Raw genomic sequence first — 22,117 nt, forward strand, 5'->3', positions numbered from 1 at the left:
TGGAATTCGACACCCTCTCTTTTCTATCTCTTTTTCTGTAGCAGTGATGGGGAGGACCACCACGTAGAGACCGAGAGGCAACAAAGGCAAAAGCAGAAGAGCAGTAATGGGAAGCCACACATGGAGCGGGTCTGGACTGCAGCCGTGGTGAGCCTGAGAGCTACAGGACCTGAGACCATCATCATTGCCCTCCTCAGGACCTAACCACTTGGGCTGTCCAGCACCTGGATGCTCCCCATTTGTGATTTGCCACCCCCTTTTCCTTCCCCTGTACCGTTGCTCTCTTTCCTGGACTTTAGTTTTCTTTTTTTTTAGTGTCATTTTTCGTCTGTTAAAATTTGTTTAACCTGAAACAGAGGCGTCTTATCCTTGGATTTTTTTTTTCTTTTTGTAATAATCTTTATCCCCAAGAATTACTTGCATTTTCTTCTTTTTTTTAGTCATCATTGCCTGCTTGAAATTATTTTTAGATTTTTTTAATCAGACTGAGCTCTGTTGTGCAATTTTTCTTCAATAAGCAATAACAAACACTAATCCAACTGACTTGAAAGCTGACACCATGGGGGACATGTCCAATAGCGATTTTTATGCCAAGAACCAAAGAAATGAGGGCAACCATGCGGCTGGCTTTGGTTGCTCTGTTATGGAGCTGCGATCGTTGATGGAGCTTCGTGGCACAGAGGCAGTGGTCAAGCTCCAAGAGGACTATGGGGCAGTGGAGGGACTGTGCAAGCGATTGAAAACCTCACCCACTGAAGGTAAATCTATATTTTCTACTCGTGCACATAAAATGAATAGTGGTGGTGGTGTGTTACATCAAACATCTTATGTTTAGAGAGGATACTGTTCGTGCATTACTGTGTAGTATGTGGCTATGCAAATTAACTCCTTACATTAGTATGCACTTGTTTTTTTTTTAAATGCAACCTGTGATAGAGGTACATAGCTGCAGAAGTGTTCCTGAAGCATTTGGAGAATACGTAAGCACAGCATCAGAATAGCACATGAGGTTGGGGGATCCCATTTTAGGTGCATATAAAAAAAAATGTGCTGTGCAGTGAGTGAGAAATCTGTTTAGTATGCACAGAAAGATCTCTGGACAGTTTAGCCCACATCGCTCCCCTCCCCACCAGAAGCATCCCACCATCTCTTGTCATCTTCCTTTTCAGCCAATCAGGTGCAGATTTATTAAAGTAAAGGTACTGCTCCACGTGGGGTGTGCTGCAGGGTTTGCCAGTGTGAATTGAATGTGGCTGGAATCAAACGAGCAAGAAACATATTTTTTTCTTTTTTATTTAATGTTCTGCAAAAAAAATATATATATAATTTATTTTATGTGATGTATAAATGTATTTTGGCACAGGGAGGTTATAATCCCATATGCTTAGTCACCTCTAGCCAAATTCTCTTTACTATTCATGTTCTTATGTAATCACCATAACTGTGTGATATTTGAACTACTCAATTTACTTTGAAGTCTGACTTTCTAACTCCAGTCATGCAACATTTGTCATATAGATACAACTGAGGAGACCAAATATATTCATAAATAATTATTAACTAATTAAAATGTTATGGGTTGAACATTTATTCCCCTTTCAGGTCTCCAGTTTAATTAACTGATCTTTTTTTTTTGTTTTATTAACATTTTTGCACTTCCATTTAGTTTTTGAAATATTCTGCTATGAAATGTCAAAAAAACTTCCAGTTACAAAAGATTCTTTACAGAAATAACCAAAATTTAACTGAAAAGGAAAACATGGCTTTGAATTTCGACTCAGGTAAATGATCAATTGTTAATCTTGAACTTACACAGCAGTCTGGTTTCTTGTAACGGATACCCAGAATATATTTATGGATGGGTTTCTTTGAAGGTAATGCTGATAACAGCACAAGGCCATCTGGCGATTCCTATTAATCATTTAGGGGCTGGATGGGTTGTCGGGCTACTGCTCAGTTTTCTAAGAATGGAGACATTGGGATCCTTGGATAGAAACCTGCTTCTTTTTAGAGACGGGTGAAAACGTTGTTGTTCTGAGCTGTTCTAAAAGGAAACAAAGCTTGTGATCCAATTAAGCTTAAGGATCAAAAGAATGCAGAGAAGTTCGGGGTCATCTTTGCGAAAGTTAAAAAGCAAAGAACCAAAGTATTTTTCATCACAATCTCTGGGGGCACAATCATTGGTGACCAAAAGCCGTTAACAGCAATTTAATTAAAGTAATTTCACAAAAATAGATTGCATAGGAACTTCTAATTAGGTCATACAAACTAGAAACAAATTATCCTTTTGTTTTGACCTTTTGTTTACCTGGAACATATGTATGTAATAGACAGACTCGTTTTTTAGGCCACGAACCATGTGATCTGTTGAGGCATGTCAATGTTCTACCATGGACAGTGATTAATGGTTAGGGTAGTGAAAAATCTCCAAAACACAGCAAAGACTGTGACCTGTTTCTTGCGTGACTCTCCACCATGATCATTTGACAAATATAGATGCCAACCAGGAGTGATGCCAGAAGAGAAGTTTTCAATTACAGTCACACACGTAATTGTGTGACATTCACCATTCTCTACTAGAACTTTAATTGGAACCATGTGCTTTGATCAGATGAAGTAAGATTGAGACGTCTGTAACACAAACACTTCAAATTGGTCTGCTGTGAGGCGAAAGGATGAGTATTTGCTGAAGAGCCTGATACCCAATATTATGTAAGGTGGAGAATCTGTGATGCTTGATAAAGTGCATGGTATTTAAGTTCTTTGAAATACCTTGGAGATTTTTAGAATAGCTTTTACAACAAGGTAATGATACAACACATGTGACCAAATCAACACAAAAATGTTTTGCTTCGATCAAACATAATTCCCCCAATCACAATTCCCAGACCCAAATTATGCCCACTGTATTTTTTGGACTGTAAGTCACACTATTTTTCATAGTTTTGCTGGTTCTAGGACTTGTGGCCTGGCAACTTAGATATGTTTTCTTCTCTTCATGATGCATTTTTTGACTGATTTGTTAAATGTTAATTCAACTGACCTAGACCAAGGAGTGAACATTAGTATCTGCAATCAGGAGGAAAGTTAATCACAGGCTGAAGCAAGATGGTGAAAGATGGAGGAACAAATCCATAGGATAGGATCCTTATTAAATATGCCAACTTAACATTTCATAGCTGAACAGCATGTCAGTATTAAAACCTTTGAACATTTTGAATATCTATGGAAGACTAGGTCAACTTCCTGATCCGTTTTTTGAGATGTTCAACTCAATGTGTTGCGCGTAGACCAAAACAAAGGCAACACATTTTAGTCAGTCTTCAGGAAGTTGAGCTCAACACAAAGGGAACGACAAGCAACAGCAACAAGCGAATGTTTTCCACCATTCTGGGTGAACACAACACACGAGATGGGACGCAAACAGTGACAAAAGTTGAACATATTGGCACATTTACGAGCATTATAGAACCCCCATTGAATGAGCAAACAGAAACAAAGAAGACAATGACGGAAAAGGCAGAACTTCCCCATTCATATTCTGTTATGTATTTAATGGACACACTGACTTTCTCTTCTGTGGTACCTTCTTAATGTCTCTTTCTGAGATCGTACATTATCAAGATGTGATGCACCTTTGCCATGTTTGATTTTTGTCTGAAAACTTCCACTGGTTTCCAATTCAGAACTGTTCTCTGTACCACTTTATACTTTCTCTGTAGAACATATGTTACCCCTGAAATCCGATCATGATGATGCTTTTTGTCATCATGTGTTTGTAATTTGTATCTCAGGAGGCTGCGGTTGACAATATATAAAATGCCCTCACTGAGGTTAATTTATTATCCTATGAGGCACGAAGACATAAAGCATCTGAACTGACAAAAATGGTAAACCTACCATATCTTTGTCACAACAAGAGGTTAAATGTACCTCGAGCTGCTGAAGAGAATGCTTAAATATTTCTTGTACATTTTATGCTTGACTGTTATGAAGAAACCAGACATTCAAGAGCCACAATTCCGGGAAAAAGCAGAACGGACAATGGTTTCTCTGGCTCTGATTCTTTGCTCTTCTTAGTATTCCTCTTCCTTGTACCATACACCTGCAGGCAGGATGCAGTTACGCACGTGTCACCTTGTAGGTAATGGTGAGGTGATGTCTTGGCTTTGCTGTCAGACAGCCAACAGGTTAATGGCATGATTCTGTCGTAGGTTGGAAGCTAAGCTGTCAACCTAGATTTTAGTTTCCAAGAACGTGTTGTGATTGTGATCTGATTCTTTGATAAGAGTGAACTGCTTGGTAATAACAGTACAACTATTTCATCAAGCAAATGTTTAACACAGTAATACACTGGAAGGTTTCTTTGGGTAGGGCACATTAGGTTTGTAATAGATATAAAAGCACTTCTATTTTTGCTGAACCAGGATGAAGAAAAAGCACTTAAGTCATCAATACTATTTGATGTTGTGGTAGAGACTAAGAACATACTCAAGATCTTTGCCAAAAAGGAATAGAAGGAATATGTGTACATGCAACAATCCTTTCTTGAAACAAAAGAAAAAAAAATCTTCATACAAGATAAAAACACCTTTGTCACACAATTTACCACATATTTTTACAAGTTTGTGCCAAATACTTTTATGTGTAGCTTTGCAATTTTTGTTCTGTTTGGGAGCCTTACTCCATTTTGTGAACAGAGTATGGTTTGGATCAAACACTTCCATATACATCTGTCTGTCTGTCTGTCTGTCTGTCTGTCTGTCTGTCTGTCTGTCTGTCTGTCTGTGTCTCTCTCTCTCTCTCCCTCCATCTGGATAAAAACTGTTTTATTCCAATCACAGGATTGGAATAAAACCAACCTTGATATAAATGCAACAAATTTAGATCTGTACCTTAACCTATTGTCTTTCAATATTTTATGTAGCTCTTCTTGCACTGCAAAAACACAAAAGTATTTCTGGTCTAGTTCCTAGGGTTGAAAAGTAATAGTTCTATTGGCAGATTATTTCACTTATAACAAGACTTTATAAGTGAAATAATCTTACTTAAAGACTTAAAACAGAGGTTCTAATTCAGAACATAGTGGTGGTTGAAATGTTTGGCCTGTGATTTACGTCACAGGCCAAATGCATACATAACGTCTGTCTGAGAGCGACACAGTGTAGAGGAGGAACGTAATTGTGAGTTTAATAATGAGCAGCACCAGGAACACATGTCAACACATGCAGTCTTGCAAGCAGCATAGTTCTCTGAAGAACATGCATGCAATGAAGAAGTGAGAAATGGTCCAGCTCCGGTCAACGTTCTGTTGGAACAATGGCTTTGTGCTGTACGGTATAAAAATCCATAACTACATAATATTAGTTTTCTTTGTTTGAAATTTTCTTTTAAATAAAGCTAATGCATGGATATTGGTTTACAACTTTTGACTGCATTACCTAAATTAAAAAAGTTTTAAGGCGAATGTTTAAAAAATAAACTTCTACAATATAGTTATTTTTTAGAAATAGCAAAACAATCAGCTAATTTGAAGTGTTTAATTATGTTTGGGCCAGCAAGGGATTTTCAGAAGACAAATTGAAATATCTGGGTTTATTTGAATCGATTAAAACCACAACCTCAAGGCTCTCCATTGCTGAGTGTCGCTGCTAACATCGTTGGGGAGCTAACCACAACTCCTGCTCACGGCCCACCCACATTACCGCCCATATTCACGTCCATGATAATGAGGAACAGACCATAACGGAAATGCTGCAAACTGAACCAGATATTAACCAGTTAGAGTGAGACTTGACAACGGAGAAGCATCTCTATGGCATAGATTATGTGGGAATTTTGTAGTTGTCAATTCCAATCGCTGGTTTGAAGAAATAAAACATCCTCAAGTTTGTTGTTTTATTGTGACAAATTTCAAACAAGTCTAAGGGATGTGAATATTTTTGTACACTGCTCATCCAAAGCAGAGATTAATATTTACATTGCTGTGCTTACATTAGCTTAATGTAGATTTTGCCGTATTTATCCGTTTCCCTTTCTCTGCTTCAGGAGGCTTGTCTTCCTCTGTTCTTTTGCATCTCTCAACCAGTCAGTCCCATTATAATGGCATCCAATTTGGACACTGAGCTTCTGTGACATTTTGTTGTGGTTGAAATAGGTTCCTCCTCACAATGCAGTGGCTGAAGCATAGTAGTTACTGAAGTACTGAACAGGCATTTAAAGGCTTGTCTGAACAATAGCCATTCTGAACACAAGGACTCCCTGTGTGGGTACTGACAGTGTTATTTCAATATGCTATTTTATCCTTTGTGATGTAATCTGTCAAAATGACAAATTCTTTAGCAAAATATCTCGCAACTCATTTATCTTAGGGATATATAAAGTTCTTTTGGGATTTAGTTGCTTAGAAAGAACTTGTGAATTACTGGAATGGATAAATGAGTTAGAGTACTGAAGATATGTGAAATATAATCTACCACTGTCCCCTGATGGCAATATGTTTTGGTGTCACATTACGACCTAGATTTTCTTTTCTGGATCTGGCAAATCTAGTGTTTTCACTCCAAACAGGTATTTATCAATGCTAACAGTCACAATTGATCATGTCAGATTTTAGACAGGCCAACCAGGACTGGCTTTTAGATCAATTAATACCTGATCCTTCACAATAAGTCACAGTGTGTCTTTTAGAATATCACTAAGAAAAGCAACAATTTTTTCTCTTCATTAGAATATTCTAGTATTAATATCTACTCACCTAAATCCTTTGTACTTCCCAACCTCTCTCTTTGGTTCCCCCAGGCCTTCTCCCCATCAACCTTTTGACTTTCCCTTTATCTGCTTCTATCTCCCATCACTCTACACTTGCGACACCTTACGTCTCTTTCTTTTCCTTTTCTCCTTCGCTCCCATTTCTATTTCCGTGAGCTGGTCGGTCGCTGGTATCCCAATGGGCCAGTGTGCAGTATAGCCTAAATAGACCTGCTCTACATCAATAACCTTCATCGCGTCTCCCTTCTACTCGCACATCTTTCAGAGTTAGTTGCAATGTGAAGAAATGCTGGGAAAGTAGCACATCGAGCTGAAGAAGTAGCACATTGTTTTCATGTGACCTTGACTGTTGACTGATGTTAATCTGTGTTTAGTGAAATAAAGAGTGCACCAAATTTAGATTGAATTTGAAGTATCACTTTGTCATTTATCTAGCAAGTGATAAGAAGGGAATTGCTAATGCCCTGCCTTTTGTGTTAGTAATGACAGTAATCATTGATCCCTAGAATACTTTTGTTAGTTTATAAATCGCTGAATGGCTTAGAACCAAACTACATTAAACTCCTGTTATTGTTGTTGTTGTGTCTACCTTCCAACCCACTCTGGTCTTCTGTTTCTAGTCTGCTCTACATCCCTGGAGCCAGAACCAAACATAGAGAAACAACATTCACCTTTTATTCATCACAAATTTGCAACAAACTTCCAAAAAACCACAAAACAGCTGAAACACTGAGTTCTTTTAATAAATCGAGGCACTAGAATTGCCTTTGATCTTTGATTAGTAGGAAGTTGAACATTTATCAACATATTTGATGTGTATTTGTTTGATTTTGATAATGACATTTGACAAAATGTACTGTTTGCTTGTTTTACATGGTGACCATTTGATGTTTTATGATGTAATGTTCTTTGAATTGCCTCGTGGCTGAAATGTGCAATGCAAATAAACGTGACATGACTAGCATAATACTCAATACCTCTTAAAAAAAACAAAACAAAAAAAAAAAACACTTTTTGATGATTGCTGCGATAACGCTTCAGAAATCTTGTTTGATAACACTTAATTTAACACACCAGAGATGCTCTTATCCAGGGTTTTTAGGTTCCCTGGATATTGAGTTGCTTCTCCATACTGGACCATATGGATATGTTTAAATCAAGAGGATTATTATATTTTCTGTTTTTTGCTATGGTGTTTTATAAGCTAATATGAATAAATGTCTCTGACCAGTTTTATTCACACACTGTCAAATAAACCAATTAAATGGTACATCTTAGATTGTTTATGTCTGTTTTAGTATTATGATATATAGTTGTTAAATATGCATGCAGAGTGCTTAAATGACATTGAGGGTTTTACAACAGACTTCAGAATGTGATGACAGGATTTTAAAGTTGCTACTGGGGGTATTTTGTGACACAGGGGTGGCACAGGCACCATTTAGAGATGCTAGCATTCCTAGGCTACATTTACAGCAGGCAAACAACTCAAATATTTTGTTTTTTGTCCATATCTGACCTATATCTGACTTTTTCATGGGAGTTTGAATGTCCCTATTCAGTTTTTTTTCCCCCCCAACAAAACAAAAACGCCGTTTGTGCCAATTCCATGCGTCATGCTAATTTAGACTGCAGTCTAAATAGTCGTGTTGCATTTTATCTGACTTGTATGCCATTGTCATGGAACATGAATCACGATTCTGCATAATTATGTTTGTAAAAAAATTATGACCCTTTGAGACATTGACATGGATGAATTGGATTTTATCAACTAACATCAAAACTGTATTTCCATAATAGGGATTTATGACCTAATTTCAAGAAGAGTAAAAACAAAACTTGGGATAAGTGTGGCATTTGGTGATCATAAAAAGTCATCCTTTGCATCAAAGCAAAATGAGTTGAAAAGGATCCTCTGTAAAACTTGAGGAAAAACATTTTAAAACAAGCTTGAGGAACAATATTATATGATTCCATCTAGAGACCAAATTAAAACGGCTTATATAAAACGCCACTGTAAACTGAGAACCACTGAGCAAAAGTATCTATAACTCAGAGGGCAAAGCTAATTACAAAGTTCATAACATATTTTTGCAAAGGATCTGTGACCATCAAGAGTCATTGTAATTTTGAGGTTAGATAGCTCTAACTTGTGATGCATGCCACAGAGTCTTCTTACGTCACCGTAACTACGTTTTCTGATGCATGACATGGTTGTGCTAAATGAGGCCAGCAAAAGACAAACATTTAAATGGGCTTTTTAAATGTATCAGAGATTGCTAAGTAAGATTTAGTTTCAGTTGCTGGTGAAGTGAGAGATCTTGGCCTCATCAGCTTATTTTAACAAGGTCAGCTATGTGTTAGTTCAGAATGCATCAATGTCTGATTTATAAATGCATCGTATCTTTCTGTGTGACTGACTCCTACGCCATATGGCCGTGCTGTTTTTTATCTTTATAAAACTTTATTTTCCCTGGCTTCACTTTTCCTATGGGATTAAAATGTTATTGTATTATTTTGGTCACATTCTTGATAAAGATGCTGAGTCTGAAGTGTCACACAAAAGATAGTGATTGGGGGTTTACACTTGTTTTCAGTTGGTTGTATTTTTCCAATGTCATTCCCACAGACTGCAAGCATGTGCAGGTCAGTTTGAGCATTTACAAATAAATTGGATATCAAAGAATAAAAAAGGGTTTTCTTGCAGAGTTGGGAATCAAAAGACGTTTAATAGATTGGACATGCTTTCTGTGGTTGTTTGGTGTTTTTTTTACTTCCATGTTTTGCATCTGAATTGTGTACACAGCTCAAGAGACTATTCGTCCCTTTCCTTTGCCACCCTCTGCCCTTCCTTTATATCTTCACACCCCTCCCTCCTGTCAATGTTTCACACACTTTTAGCTATTCTTTATTGTATTCTGTTTTTTTCCTTGTTCATTCGTATCCATTTTTTATCCCACCTTTCTGTCTTTACCTCTTTTTATCCCCTCTCATCCATCCTCATCCATCCTTCCCCAATGATCATACTAATCGCATCCTCCAGTTGTGGCACCTTACGCATGTTCCCCTCTGACGCAGTCTATTTAATCTCTGTCCCACAAGGGATCTCTCACATGGAACTGCAGTCTCCTTAATAAGGACAATTTCTCCCGCTCTTCAACTCCTCTGCTTCTCCTTTCCTCTCCTCTCCTCTCTCGTGTCTGCCCTTCCCTTTCTTTTTTTCCCCTTGTGACTCTGTAAAGGCGCTGGAAGAAGTCGGAAAAAAAACCCCATAGAGTGAAATAGGATGCAGTGAGAAAAGGAAAACGAAATGACTCTCAGAGGACAATTATAAATGAGACACAGCCATTTTCCTCTGAGCAAAACCACGGTCGGCACAGAGTGTGCGTACACGTATAAATACATCATACAGGTGATCTCTGCAGTGTAAAAGTAATGGCATTGAGGGAGACTTGCAGTATTTTGGCACAGCAGTCAACACTGCAATGCAAAATGTCTCAATGTAAGAAATGAGATGAGATGTCTTAAAGACCCTTTAAAATCAAACTGAATTTCAATGTCTTCCTATGCAGCTATGAAAAACCCAAACATTAAAATGTGGCAATTTCACAATTTTGAGTTTATCATGATGTCCCTGCATAAAATGTAGATTTTAAAGAAAAAAAAAAGAACAATTAATTTGTTCGGTTTTCCAAACATTTCACAAGCACAGCAGACATTTTATAAATGCACAGCAAAGGAATTAAATACATTTTGTCCCAGAGTGTTTTGCCTGTGTTACTTCAGAAGTAAATTATTACAGCTACTTTTAAAGTAATTTTTTATTCAATTACATGTAATTTTGACATGATTTCTGTGTAAAATAGAATCACTGCTAGGAAATGTGAAATTTACTTGCAAAAGTAGTGTTCAACATTCCTGTCATCCAGTAGTATTTTATGGTAGGAATTAAATTGCAATTCCCATCAGTGTGTAGGTGAGCACTACTCACTGTTAATTTGTTAAGCTTTATTTTTGTAATTATAAAACTTAAAGTGTGAAAGCCCAAGCTCTAGCTTAAATCAAGAGAAACAAATGTTTTGGTTTTTATGGGATTTTTTTTAATTACATGCAACAAATAAATCAAGGTTTTCTGAAATGTTTTATTTAATATGTTTTATCATATTAAACAATGCTCATTGCAAATATGCATGAGCTTTAGAAATATTTGATCAGTTAATGCATTTATTACATACTAATAAAATAGCTTAATAATTATTACACAATATTGTGTTGTCAGTTGGTTTAAAAAAATCTGAAATCATTTTGATAAACACTTTGATGTGTGGAGGTTGTACTTACGCAGCGTGAAGTTAAAATGCACAACACACCTGGCTGGGAGCTGATTCTCAATAAATGAATAAACAAATACTTGTGTTTTTGACAGACTATATTCATATGTCGGCTATAAAGAAAAACTCAAATGGTATTTGGTTCTGGCTGAATGTGGTAGGGCCAGCTGGATTAGCCCTTCAGCTTTATTTCATTGGAGCCAGTGATGTTGACGCTCAGCTTGTCTTTTCAAGTGAGGAATCAAGTTCAGCTCTTACATTATCTCTGTTAAAGATTATTGACATAAAACTTTCGCTCACTCCATCTTTCTTTCTCTAGAAAGGACTTCACTGACCACTAGGAGCCCTAGAATATGCTTTGTTTTGGTGCCACTTTAAAAAGAACTTTTTATATGCAACATTCTGCACAAAGTTGGTTTCATTTAATGGTAACAGAGAGGCCTGTGCCAAAGAGTTTAGGTATGAATTCATACCTAAACACTGGATTAAAATAAAGTACTTAAGACTTTATTTTGTAAATATCCATTTTGCTCATTTCCCACATGTGACTAAGAAAAACGTCTAATCCAGTTTGAATATATTTCCTTAATTTTTCAATGGTCCCATAATGGAAAAAGCTGAATGAAGCAGAGAATCACTTGCAACTGCGTGTCTGTCCTTATCTGTTAGGTAGGTCACACTTAGCCTACTGAAGATTGAATGGATTCAAATATGAGTCACATGGCTTGCAGTTTATTTGATATTTATTTTTGTTGTGTATTCACTGTGATGCATTTCAGTAAAATTTAAAACAGGATTCCAGCAAGGTTTCACTTTAGGAAAAATGATCACTTTAATATTGAATAAGTTACTTCATAGCTTACAGCAAATGGGAGAAGAATATTTACAAAGTACATTTGTTGTCTAAAGTCTAGTCAGTGGGATCAGTGGGTGTTTCTAGTTTACTAAGCAAGAATATATTAATAAAGCTGTTGCTGACAGTTGACTATCATTGTCATGCCTTATTTAACAGCGGCAAATATTTTTCCCCAAATGCTGAACACACCCAGTTAAAAAGAAATAATGACTTTCATAATGTTTCCTCTGAGATGTGTGATGATGTGCAATAAATTTGGACTTCCATCTAAGGGTTTGCTGATGATCTCTTGAGAGCTACATTGGGGGCTAGTTTAGCTGACAGTGATTAAGCATAGTGTGAGACAAAGACATTTATTACCCACATATCTACTAAGCATCATGTCTGGTCTAAATCGAGGCAGAATATGCAGACAGACATATTTTTAGAGACAGATTAGTATAAACAGTCACACATAAATGTCAGCCATCAGTGAAGTCAGCTGCCCCATAGATCATTGATGGAGGTAAAGCCAGACTTTACTAGCCTGTTCTCATGGTGCCTGGTCTCTGAATCACAACAGTCTGATTGTACAGTCTTTGTGGCTGTGCAGTTTATTCCTGAATTTATTAAGTATAACAAAAGTTGTGGAAATTGATTACACTGTTTTCCCTCATCAATCTGATCTGAGACTGTGCAAAGCAAAGGAATTAGAAATTAGTAGCATTGCTCACATTTTAGCTGGATTTGCAGATTTGAGAGTGAAGACTATATTTTCTTCTTTTCTCACTCTGTTTTTTTGGACAAAAAATTTTTTCACCTTGTGATGCAGAACAACCAAAATATAGTTTTATCCTAAACAAATGGTCACTATTTCTTAAACAGATGCAGTGTTGCACCAGATGTGGTGCTCATTTGCTTAAGCATAGCAAATACTACTTTGAGTTTGTTGGAAAAAAAAAATCAGTCAAAGGAACAATCAAGTATGCTTTGTGTTATTTGTGTCGTGACGAGTGGAATAATGGCATCTAATACTAAGCGTTTTCATTCTTGCCTGGGAGAAAAGGGTTACTGTGGCAGCGATAACAACACTTGGTCAAAGGCACAGAATCAAAGAGCAAAAATCAAAACATGTCTGATGTACAAAAACACATAATTCTGACTTTTGTCATAATCTATTCTCTCAATTAAAAACAGTTTGGAAGTCCAGGCAGTGTTAAAAGGGGAATTTTCTGCCTCACTCCTTTTCTAACGCTTGCAGTTCATAAAAAGACATTTTACTTTGTAATAATTTGTTATACTGTCTGTTGGCATTAAATATCAGTTCGGTTTATGAAGGAAGAACTGTTTTGTTTGCTATTAGTCAAAGCCCAGTAGTCAAAATATTTGGAAAGAAAAAAAAAACAAAGTTCTACTTAAAAATGTATTCTCACTGCAAAAGTCCCTTGGTTAGCTTTTTTTTTGTTTGACGTAACAACCTACATTTCCTATAGTTGGCCTGTCTGAGGGAAGCAATCTGTTTAAAGCAGACCAATGTGTCACTCATGAATATACCCCAAGTTATTTATTTATTTATTTATTTATTTATTTATTTATTTATTTATTTATTTATTTATTTAGAGTGCAATATTCCCAACCAGTCTTAGAGAGTATGGGATCTGAATTGAGCTATTTCCAGGTCTGTCATCGTGAGGCAGATGCCAAATGATCAAATGGTTGTTTAAGCTGAACTTTCATTGTGGAGACAGAGGAACCACCCAGAGGGTCACACATTTCTAGTGCGTTCAACCAATTTAGCACTTCATATGACTAGGCGATATGGCTTAAAAATAAAATCCCAAATTTTGATTTTAATCTTTTTTTTCTCTCTCTTTCTCTTTTCTTGAATACAAATACAAAATGTAAAAAAAAGAAAAAAAAGAAAACAAATTCTTAAGTCAATTATCCCTTCTGAAAGTTGGCAAAGTCCAACTAGATACAAGTTGTAAAACATGTTTTAAAAACAACGTGGTTGGCCGTGGGCAGGCTGACATCACAAAATCCCAAGGAGTGCTTAGGTTGAAAGAAAAGCAAGTTTTCCCAAAAAATACATTGTTATATGCAATTAATCAATAAAATAGATTTACTGTCAGACGGACATGGCAGTCAGCTTGAATTGAATCAAAATTCTCCTTAGTGATTGTCAGATTAAGAGAACCAAAATTCTCTGATCTGATTAAACCAAATGTAACTCTTTGGTTTGAAATCCAAGTGTCATGTCTAAAAAAAGCTCTGCTCATCACTTGGCCAACGCCATCCCTACTCTGAAGCTTGGTGGTGGCACCATCATGCTGTGGACATTTATTTTATGGCAGAAAATGGGATACTGCCCAGCTAGAGTTCAGACTTCTATCCAATTGAATCTTCCTGGAAAGACTCAAAAATAATCTGTACCAATGTTGCCCAACCAGCCTGACTGAACTTAGATGAGCTGCAGACAAAAGAAGTGAAAAATACCCAGAGGCAGATGTGCTAAGCATGCAGAGATATAGCCAGGAAAACTCGAGATTCTCATTTCTTGAACAATGTACTAGATCATAGGTGTGTACATATATCGTCTTTTATTTTAAAATATCAATATTTTCTTGCAAATTATTGTAATTTTTTTTTTTTACATTTTGTCATTATTGGCTACTTTGTTCAAATTTTTAAAAAAGCAAACAATACTCAGTTCATCTTTAGAATCATTCTGTAGACCTGTAAGTAAGAAAACCTGAAAAAAAAAAATCAAGCCATGTTAATTCCTTCCAGTGACCCTGTTGAGGAATTAACAGTGGTACAGCTAATCTGAATCTGTTAACATTAGGATTGTTTTCTTTCTTTTTTTTAATTTTATTTTGGAAAATGTATTACTCTGAGAATGGAATAGTTATTGTTGTCGTCCATTTTAGATGTTTTTTTTTGTTGTTTTTTTTAGATTTCCTTTTGTCTTCCTTGTTCTCAGGACAACCAAAAACATTTTATTTTTACTACTTCTGCTACACTCCTGGCCACATATATACGGTGTGCATCTCAGAGTGTGTTGATTTCCCTTACCTGTCATGACTATTTCATTACTCTCTCTGGTAGTTTGAATTTTAATAGCTGTCCCTTTTGTGTTGTGCTTATCTGAGCCCCTGGGCGAAACCAGAGACTGACACCCAGATGGGAGACCGCAGATAGACCACTGTCACTCTCCCTTTCAGCCTCTTGGCCTCGGATGCTCTCTCCTTCCACTCCCTGGGGGAAGGCTTGCTGAGATGTGCCAGTGTTTGTATGAAATTTATTTGTGTGCAGATAAAAAATTTGGTTTGTGTTTTCTATGGAAATGGCTGAAACCATGGAGCCAAAATTAGTTGATGTTTGATCACTTTTCAGCACAGTTGTTGTTTTTTTATTATTATTATTTAAAAAAAATTTACAAAAGAAAATAAGCCATTCATGTGTTTGTAGTTTGCTAAAAAAATGTATTTAAAATTACAATTAATCTTGCAACTTTATGCTTTATAAATACTGACGTACTCAGTAATACAGAGCTGTGCAATGCCTGGAGACTTTTTCCGCTCGGACTGAGAATTTAGCGGAATAACATGAATGAATAAATGAGTTATAGATAGTGATAATGGATGGATGAAAACTAAGGCGTGATCCTTGGATAGTCTATGCTGACTACATGGTTGACCAGTCTGGAATTACAGGATGATGTTACTAACCCCGTTACACTTTGTCTTTATCACCAAGCAGTCGTGTCCAAACAAACCCTGACTATCTCTTTTCTTTTCTTTACCACGCACAAACACACCTCTGGTGCCCTCAGACTGCCAGTAAACAGATGTCTCATTAAAGTTTTGTCCACATGTAGGGCAGTCGGTCTGGTTAGAGTTACAGTGTTTGAAGCTCAGATGGTGGAAAAAAAGAAACAAATGACTAATAAAGTCAATAAGCAGGCAGTAAGAAGGATTTTATTACTCTTTGTATTTTGATCGCAGAGGCTTGAGTAAAAACATTTACAGTTGATACCTGCAAATAAACACAAACTGTATTAAAAATACATTACTTTTTTTGTGTGTTGGGCATGAAATCAGGCTAAGCTGAACTTATTGTAGGTCAGTAAAGTTAACCAAAATGATTTCTGCTAAATACCAGAACAATTAACAGACATTCTTTTTCCAAAGATTTTCTTTTTTTTACTTCCTTTAAACTATTAGGAGGAGCTGCAATGATGTTGTCATGCCCTTACATGATTCTCATTGGCTACGTCACAAAATCTGAGGTATTTGGAAGCAACATCTCTCAAACTGCTTCCTTTATCATATCAAGGAAAATTTTAAAGAAATCATGCAAGGTATCAGGAACACCCTATGCACCTCCATAAATCTTGGTATTTTGGTACAAAACATGGTGTTGTAAGGACACTGGGGACTTTCTTGCATCCATTTTGGTGGTGACATGTAAGGGTCAACCTGGTAATAGATGAATAGAGGAAATGGGGGCACCTGCAAGCCTGGCAATACCATAATGCACAAAATGGACACCATCATAAAGAAAGAACATTATGGAAATATTGAAGTAACATTTTAAGACATCAGCCATAAAGTTTAGTCCTTGGCACGGATGGGTCTTTCTAATGGACAGTGAACCTAAGCATAACACAAAATGACTTACAAAGTGGCTTAAAGACAGCAAGTTCAATGTTTTGAAATGGCCTTCACAAGCCCTGATTTCAGTCCTATAACTTTTGCAGGCAGAGATGAAAAGGTGTGTGTGAGCAAGGAGGCCTGCTAACCTGAATTAGTCGCACCTGTTCTGTCCGGAGAAATGGGCCAAAATTGTAACAAACTGAGAAACCGGTGGGAGTACGTCCATTATTAATAATGTGTGATATTGTTAGATGGGAAGCATCTGACTAATTGTAAATTAAAATTTCATTTTCATTGACAAAATGTAATCTTATTAAAACATCTGTCCTGAGTCATACAGTTTAAGGGCAATTCTATTAAATACTAAAAAAAATGTATGTAAACTTTTAGATTTGTAGTAAGCATATTGTCCTTATTATTCTGATATTTTATGAATTGAACTAAGCTTGGCAATCCCCCATAGTTGATGGTAAATCAAATTAAACTTTTCATGTTTTAAATCAGAGTGCAGAAATCTTTTACATCCTTTTAAACAGTCAATATATAAACATCTTCTGACCTTAAACAAAGCCTGTAGATTTTCCCCAGTAAAGCAGATGTGTAATGAATTTCAAAAAAGGACCATATGCACTGACATCTTCATGCTGTCTGAGTGATACTCAACTTGTTTACATTTTTTCTTTCTCTGTGCTGCTCTTGAGTTTTTACTGAAAGGCTTTCCCAAGAAGTGCAAATGACTTCTATCAGCAATCAAATTCCCAGACGTACACAGTATACAGTGAATTAATTACATATGTTGCTGTCTTACAAATAATGTGTAGAACTATGTCGTTTTGATCAGTTAATGACTTTAAAATTAATATGGAGTGAACTATTAATCTTGAGTTGGTTATCACACTATAGGTTTCTCCCAATAATAATGCTCATATACCTGTTAATAAGTATATCTGGTAGCAATGCCTGTATGTGTGTGTGAGAGAGAGATGGCCATATATATGGTCTTTTCAGTCCACTCTTCTATTTCTCACATGAGTCATGCTCTTGGACCACAGTACCTGACAGCAAAACTCACCCACTTGTGCAGCTGCCCCCACAGGCTCAAATACACACACACACAGGCTCACTTTATTTTCTGCATTGCAACATACATTTAATTTGGTTTTTGGAAGACAGATGAAAACTGTCCTTATTTGTGTTCTCTTGCAGAAGAAAGCAAAGAAGGAAAGTTTTATTTAGTCGGTTCAGTATTTGGTTCAAATGTTAAAATGAAGCTGTTAATTGATCTGTTATTCCACATGTAAAAAGTCTTATAGGTCAGTTGGTGATTGTCAGAATGTGTGATTTTAGTTTTTGAGGTTCAGAGCAGTGCATATTTAAAGTGAAACGAACCCCCAAATCAACATTGTCTTATTTAGGGTTTTATTTTGATGTTTCCGTGAAAATCTTGATATTTTCTGACTGTTGGTGAAGGTATGGCGTTAAACGGATGACTGTTTCAGACTGCCTGCAGCACGGAGGAAGTGGGAGAGGCTAAAGGCAACTCTTGCAGCTGAGCTGAAGAGCGTTGTCGCCATAAAGGTTTCCAACAACACAGAAAAAGAGTCTCTAGATTTATGACTAGTTGTTATCAACTTGAGGAATCTGGAATAATCAATAAATATAGCGATAAAGTAGATAAGTTGACAAAAGTACTAATTTTGTCCTGATCATAACCCCACTCACCCTATCCACTCATCCCCACTCTCATTTCTGTTTCTTGGCTAAGCCTTCCTTTCTGAATTTGTTTCTTAATTTGCCGGGGTCGGGGTCGGGGTTTAGTTTTCTGAGGGGTGTTACTTACACTTTCACATCTGTTTGTCCTCTATTAAAATAAATAAATACTATAGCAAAACCTATGTGCTACCACCCACAGTACATTTATAATGTGGCTTTGTATCACAAACCACATTGTCACTTTCCTCTCCATTAATGTTTAAAAAGGGCTGTCCTCTGGCAGAGAAATGATTTATTCACATATGTTGTGTTCATATGAGTTCATATGTCCAAGTGACCCAGTGACTCAACATGAAATCACTTGTTTGTTTCCATACAATGCAGTATATTTGCTTGAATCTTTGGCCTTTGTGACTGTGACCACTCAATGCCCAGCGGTCAAATACCGCCCGAGTTGGTGTGATGACAACAACTGACATCAACTTGTCCCAAAGAGAAATGGCCTTCTACCACATAGTGGGGGATTGTGCAATAAAATTCTTAACATAAATGCCTATGCATGGTCCTCAAAAACAGATAAATTTGTTCTCTTTCTTATATGTTGCCAGAATCTAAGGTTGTCATTTTGTACTAGGATTCCTTGTTTGGGGATTCTTGTAGGTTCTTCCTGACACTCATTCCATATAGAACATTTTTCCTGTGTGGTCCCAACTATTATATACAAATTTTACTGTGACAAGATTTTTCATTGTCACAGCAAATAGTTTGACTATTTTCTCCACTGTTTGTTCAATTAAAGCATCAGTATTCATCTGAAAACACAGTTGCAGTGTGCACTTTAGTGGTCACACATTCAGTGGTCACCAACCGCAACACCACACATTGATGTGTAGGACGATGGACCTTGCAGGCGTTGTGGAGCACCATGCAGGTACCCTCCATGATCTGGTCCTTTTGGGGTCCTGCTGCTGTTCTGGGCTGGTACCTGACTCTTTGTGGGGGGTTTTCCCTGCTTTGTGCTGTGCTGGTTTGTTGCCAGAGGTCCTAGGCCCTTGAAGGGACTGGGTCCTAGGTTTGACCTGCACAGTGGGAGATAGTGGTGTGGCTGCTCTTGGGTTGATACCTTGCCTGTCTGCCAGAGGCTGCTGTTACCAGATTTACCTGTCCTTTGCAGCTTTTGGGTGCTGAGTCTTGCAGGCTTTCCACCGTTCTCACTATCGTGCACCTCCAGGTGATAAACTGGCTCACATACACCCACACAACACAAACACTTATTTTTCACACATACACTCATCCACCCACACATACACACCCATGCACCGACTCACAAATAATCCAAGTGGTTGAAGGTCATACAAGCACATGTTTCTATTACATCAGTCTGGCCTGCTGGATCCATAGTTGATATAATAGTCAACCATGCCATTTGAATTATTTCTTGGAATATCGTGGCGCATCTAGTAAACCAGCTTCTTTAAATGGGATGCCTGAAATTCAGAATACAGTAAATGAAAAAAAAATCATGTTACAGTGAAAAATGACAATTTTATAACAAATATTCATGAAGTAATCAAATCAGAAAAAAATTTTGAATCCAAGGAATAGAGATTTTGACTGCCAATTTTTTGCAGGGAATAGAAATGTGACCAAGAAATTTGCTAAAAACAACAAAGAAATGTGGCTAGAGGAAGAAATAAGACAAGAATAAGCTGAAACGAGAACACAAATAGCCAGGATGAAATTCAATAAATTAATATAATAAGATCAAGACTAATGTAGTATCTTGTTGTAGAGTGCCTGAGCTGATAATTTTTTTTTATGTAACCAACACTAAACTTGACCAAAAATAACAATTAAAAAACAAAGACCATTCCCAAATCTGAACGATCAGAATTAGTTGACAGGGAAGTGAGACATTTTCTGGAGTTAATATTTTGGAGTTAACAAAACATTTCAGAAATATTTATGAGCAGTTTCTAATTTGTATATATTTTTTTCTTTTACAAAATTAAATATTTTGCATAATTTTCCTGATAACCGTGCTGTTGATGGAAATTGAAATATCACCACATCACTTTAGTCTTCTCTGTGGTTTTCTGCATGTGCACATGTGCCCACACATTCCCTTTCACCAAAAATGGACACACAAAACCGGCACTTACTTACATATTCACACATTCTCCAAGGTTCAGAGTCGTGGGTATTTCTGTTCTCTGAGTGGGATGCATAGTGTTTCCATGGAGATCTATTTTTAGCCCCTGACAAAAAAAGGGCAACTGTTAAAATATGCCATCATATTCCCTCTGAATTAAAAAGATCCCATTTTTCCTCACGCAAGCATGAAGGCATAAAGTTTTGTCTGAAAATGGGATACTAGGAAGGCTGCCTTTGTCAAAGCAGATATAGATAACACTCTGCTGGGCTTCCCAGAACAGTTTTGTAGGTAGTCAGAAATCTTACAAGAATGGGGGAGAATAAAGACCAATAAGTGTTTTGTGAGAAAATTATTTAAAGGGTTTTACATGTGCTCTTCTCTGTTACATGATGTTAGGCCATATTTTATGCAACACTGGAACAAAAAATTAATAATGATTAAAATAATTATTGAAAAGAAAATTAATGAAAAGTATTTTAGAAATGCAATATTTGTGATGGAAATCTTTAAGGCATCTTGTTGAAAATCTGTACCAGACAGAATGAAGGCAGTTCTAAAAGTAACTGGGTACTATGTCCTACAAAATGTTACATATTAGTTAGCATCTTGCATTTTAATCACCCCACAAATGTGTTTTGTAGTTACTGTTAGTAGCATTTAAGCATCTAAATTACAGTTGTATTTTCTTTCTTCTAACAGTTTTAGGGGACATAAGTAAATTGTTTTGTAAACTAAGCATTACTCAGAGTCAAACATCACACAGTAATAATTAAAGGAAAAGTAGAAAACTGAATTCAAAATCCAGTTGCTTGTGGACATGGATTTTCTTAAAATGTGCTTAAATCCACATGCCTACAAGTGTATTCAAATATGGAGAAATGTGCATTGCTGATTGAAGAAAGTTACACAAGTACAGCACTTGTTTTTTTATTATTTATTGCTACTGTTTTACAGCAAAATTTTTTGTCTTTGTTCTCTTGTATGTGGTTTGAATATTGGTGAGAAACTCCAAACTGCAACACAGTGAAGCATAATATACGATGAATAATGATTCCAACATAGATTGCTTTATAAAGCGAGAGCATCAACTATGTATTTTAATTCAAATTTACCCTTCAATTGATACCGTTCTTGATTATTAAAGGTTAAAATAGTGATATTTCTATGGATTGTTTTTTTTTTTACCACTGAAGAGTGAATGTTTGTGAGTGTGGCCGAAAAGGAAAGAAATCTTGTATTTGATGTCTTCTAGACAGGACAAAAAAATGGCAGGGCCTTTGAAAAAATTGCACCCTAATATCTGTAATCATTATATGTGCCTGTGCACAAATATTCACAAACATTACTCATCTGTCATCTATGCTTTTCTGTGCAGGCGCTGTGTATGCATGCACTATGTGTGTGTATCTGACTAATGGTAATTGGCAAATATAAGAGCTCAGATGTTATCATGTGATAGTGTAAGCAACCACAGGCATGCTGGCGCAGCTCTCTTACACACAAAACAGCACAAGTAGCTAGTCACGACTCACAGACCCGGCCATACACGCACATGCATTCACACAGAGATGTTTACATGTTATGTAAAGAAGGCTTCTGTGGAGATCAATGGAAGAGCATGCCAGGTCGTCTCATAGAAATAATTAAAAGTGAA

At 36.6% G+C, this 22,117-nt stretch overlaps 1 protein-coding gene across 17 annotated transcripts in view; it reads left to right on the top strand.

The window, feature by feature from the left end:
- The window catches only part of atp2b2 (ATPase plasma membrane Ca2+ transporting 2), a 121,307-nt gene that overhangs the window by 50,632 nt on the left and 48,558 nt on the right, over window positions 1–22,117 (top strand). For 15 of the 17 annotated variants that reach the window (XM_008408526.3, XM_008408529.3, XM_017304771.2 and 12 more), the window contains exon 2: window positions 42–758. In XM_008408526.3, the coding sequence (XP_008406748.1) occupies window positions 560–758 (199 nt within the window). In that variant the 5' untranslated portion in view covers window positions 42–559. The remainder of the gene's footprint in view (window positions 1–41; window positions 759–22,117) is intronic. The other 2 variants (XM_008408527.3, XM_008408525.3) reach the window with 1 other exon arrangement.

Source organism: Poecilia reticulata, chromosome 5, assembly GCF_904066995.2.
Source record: "Poecilia reticulata chromosome 5, P_reticulata-male-v2, whole genome shotgun sequence".
Classification (NCBI taxonomy): domain Eukaryota; kingdom Metazoa; phylum Chordata; class Actinopteri; order Cyprinodontiformes; family Poeciliidae; genus Poecilia; species Poecilia reticulata.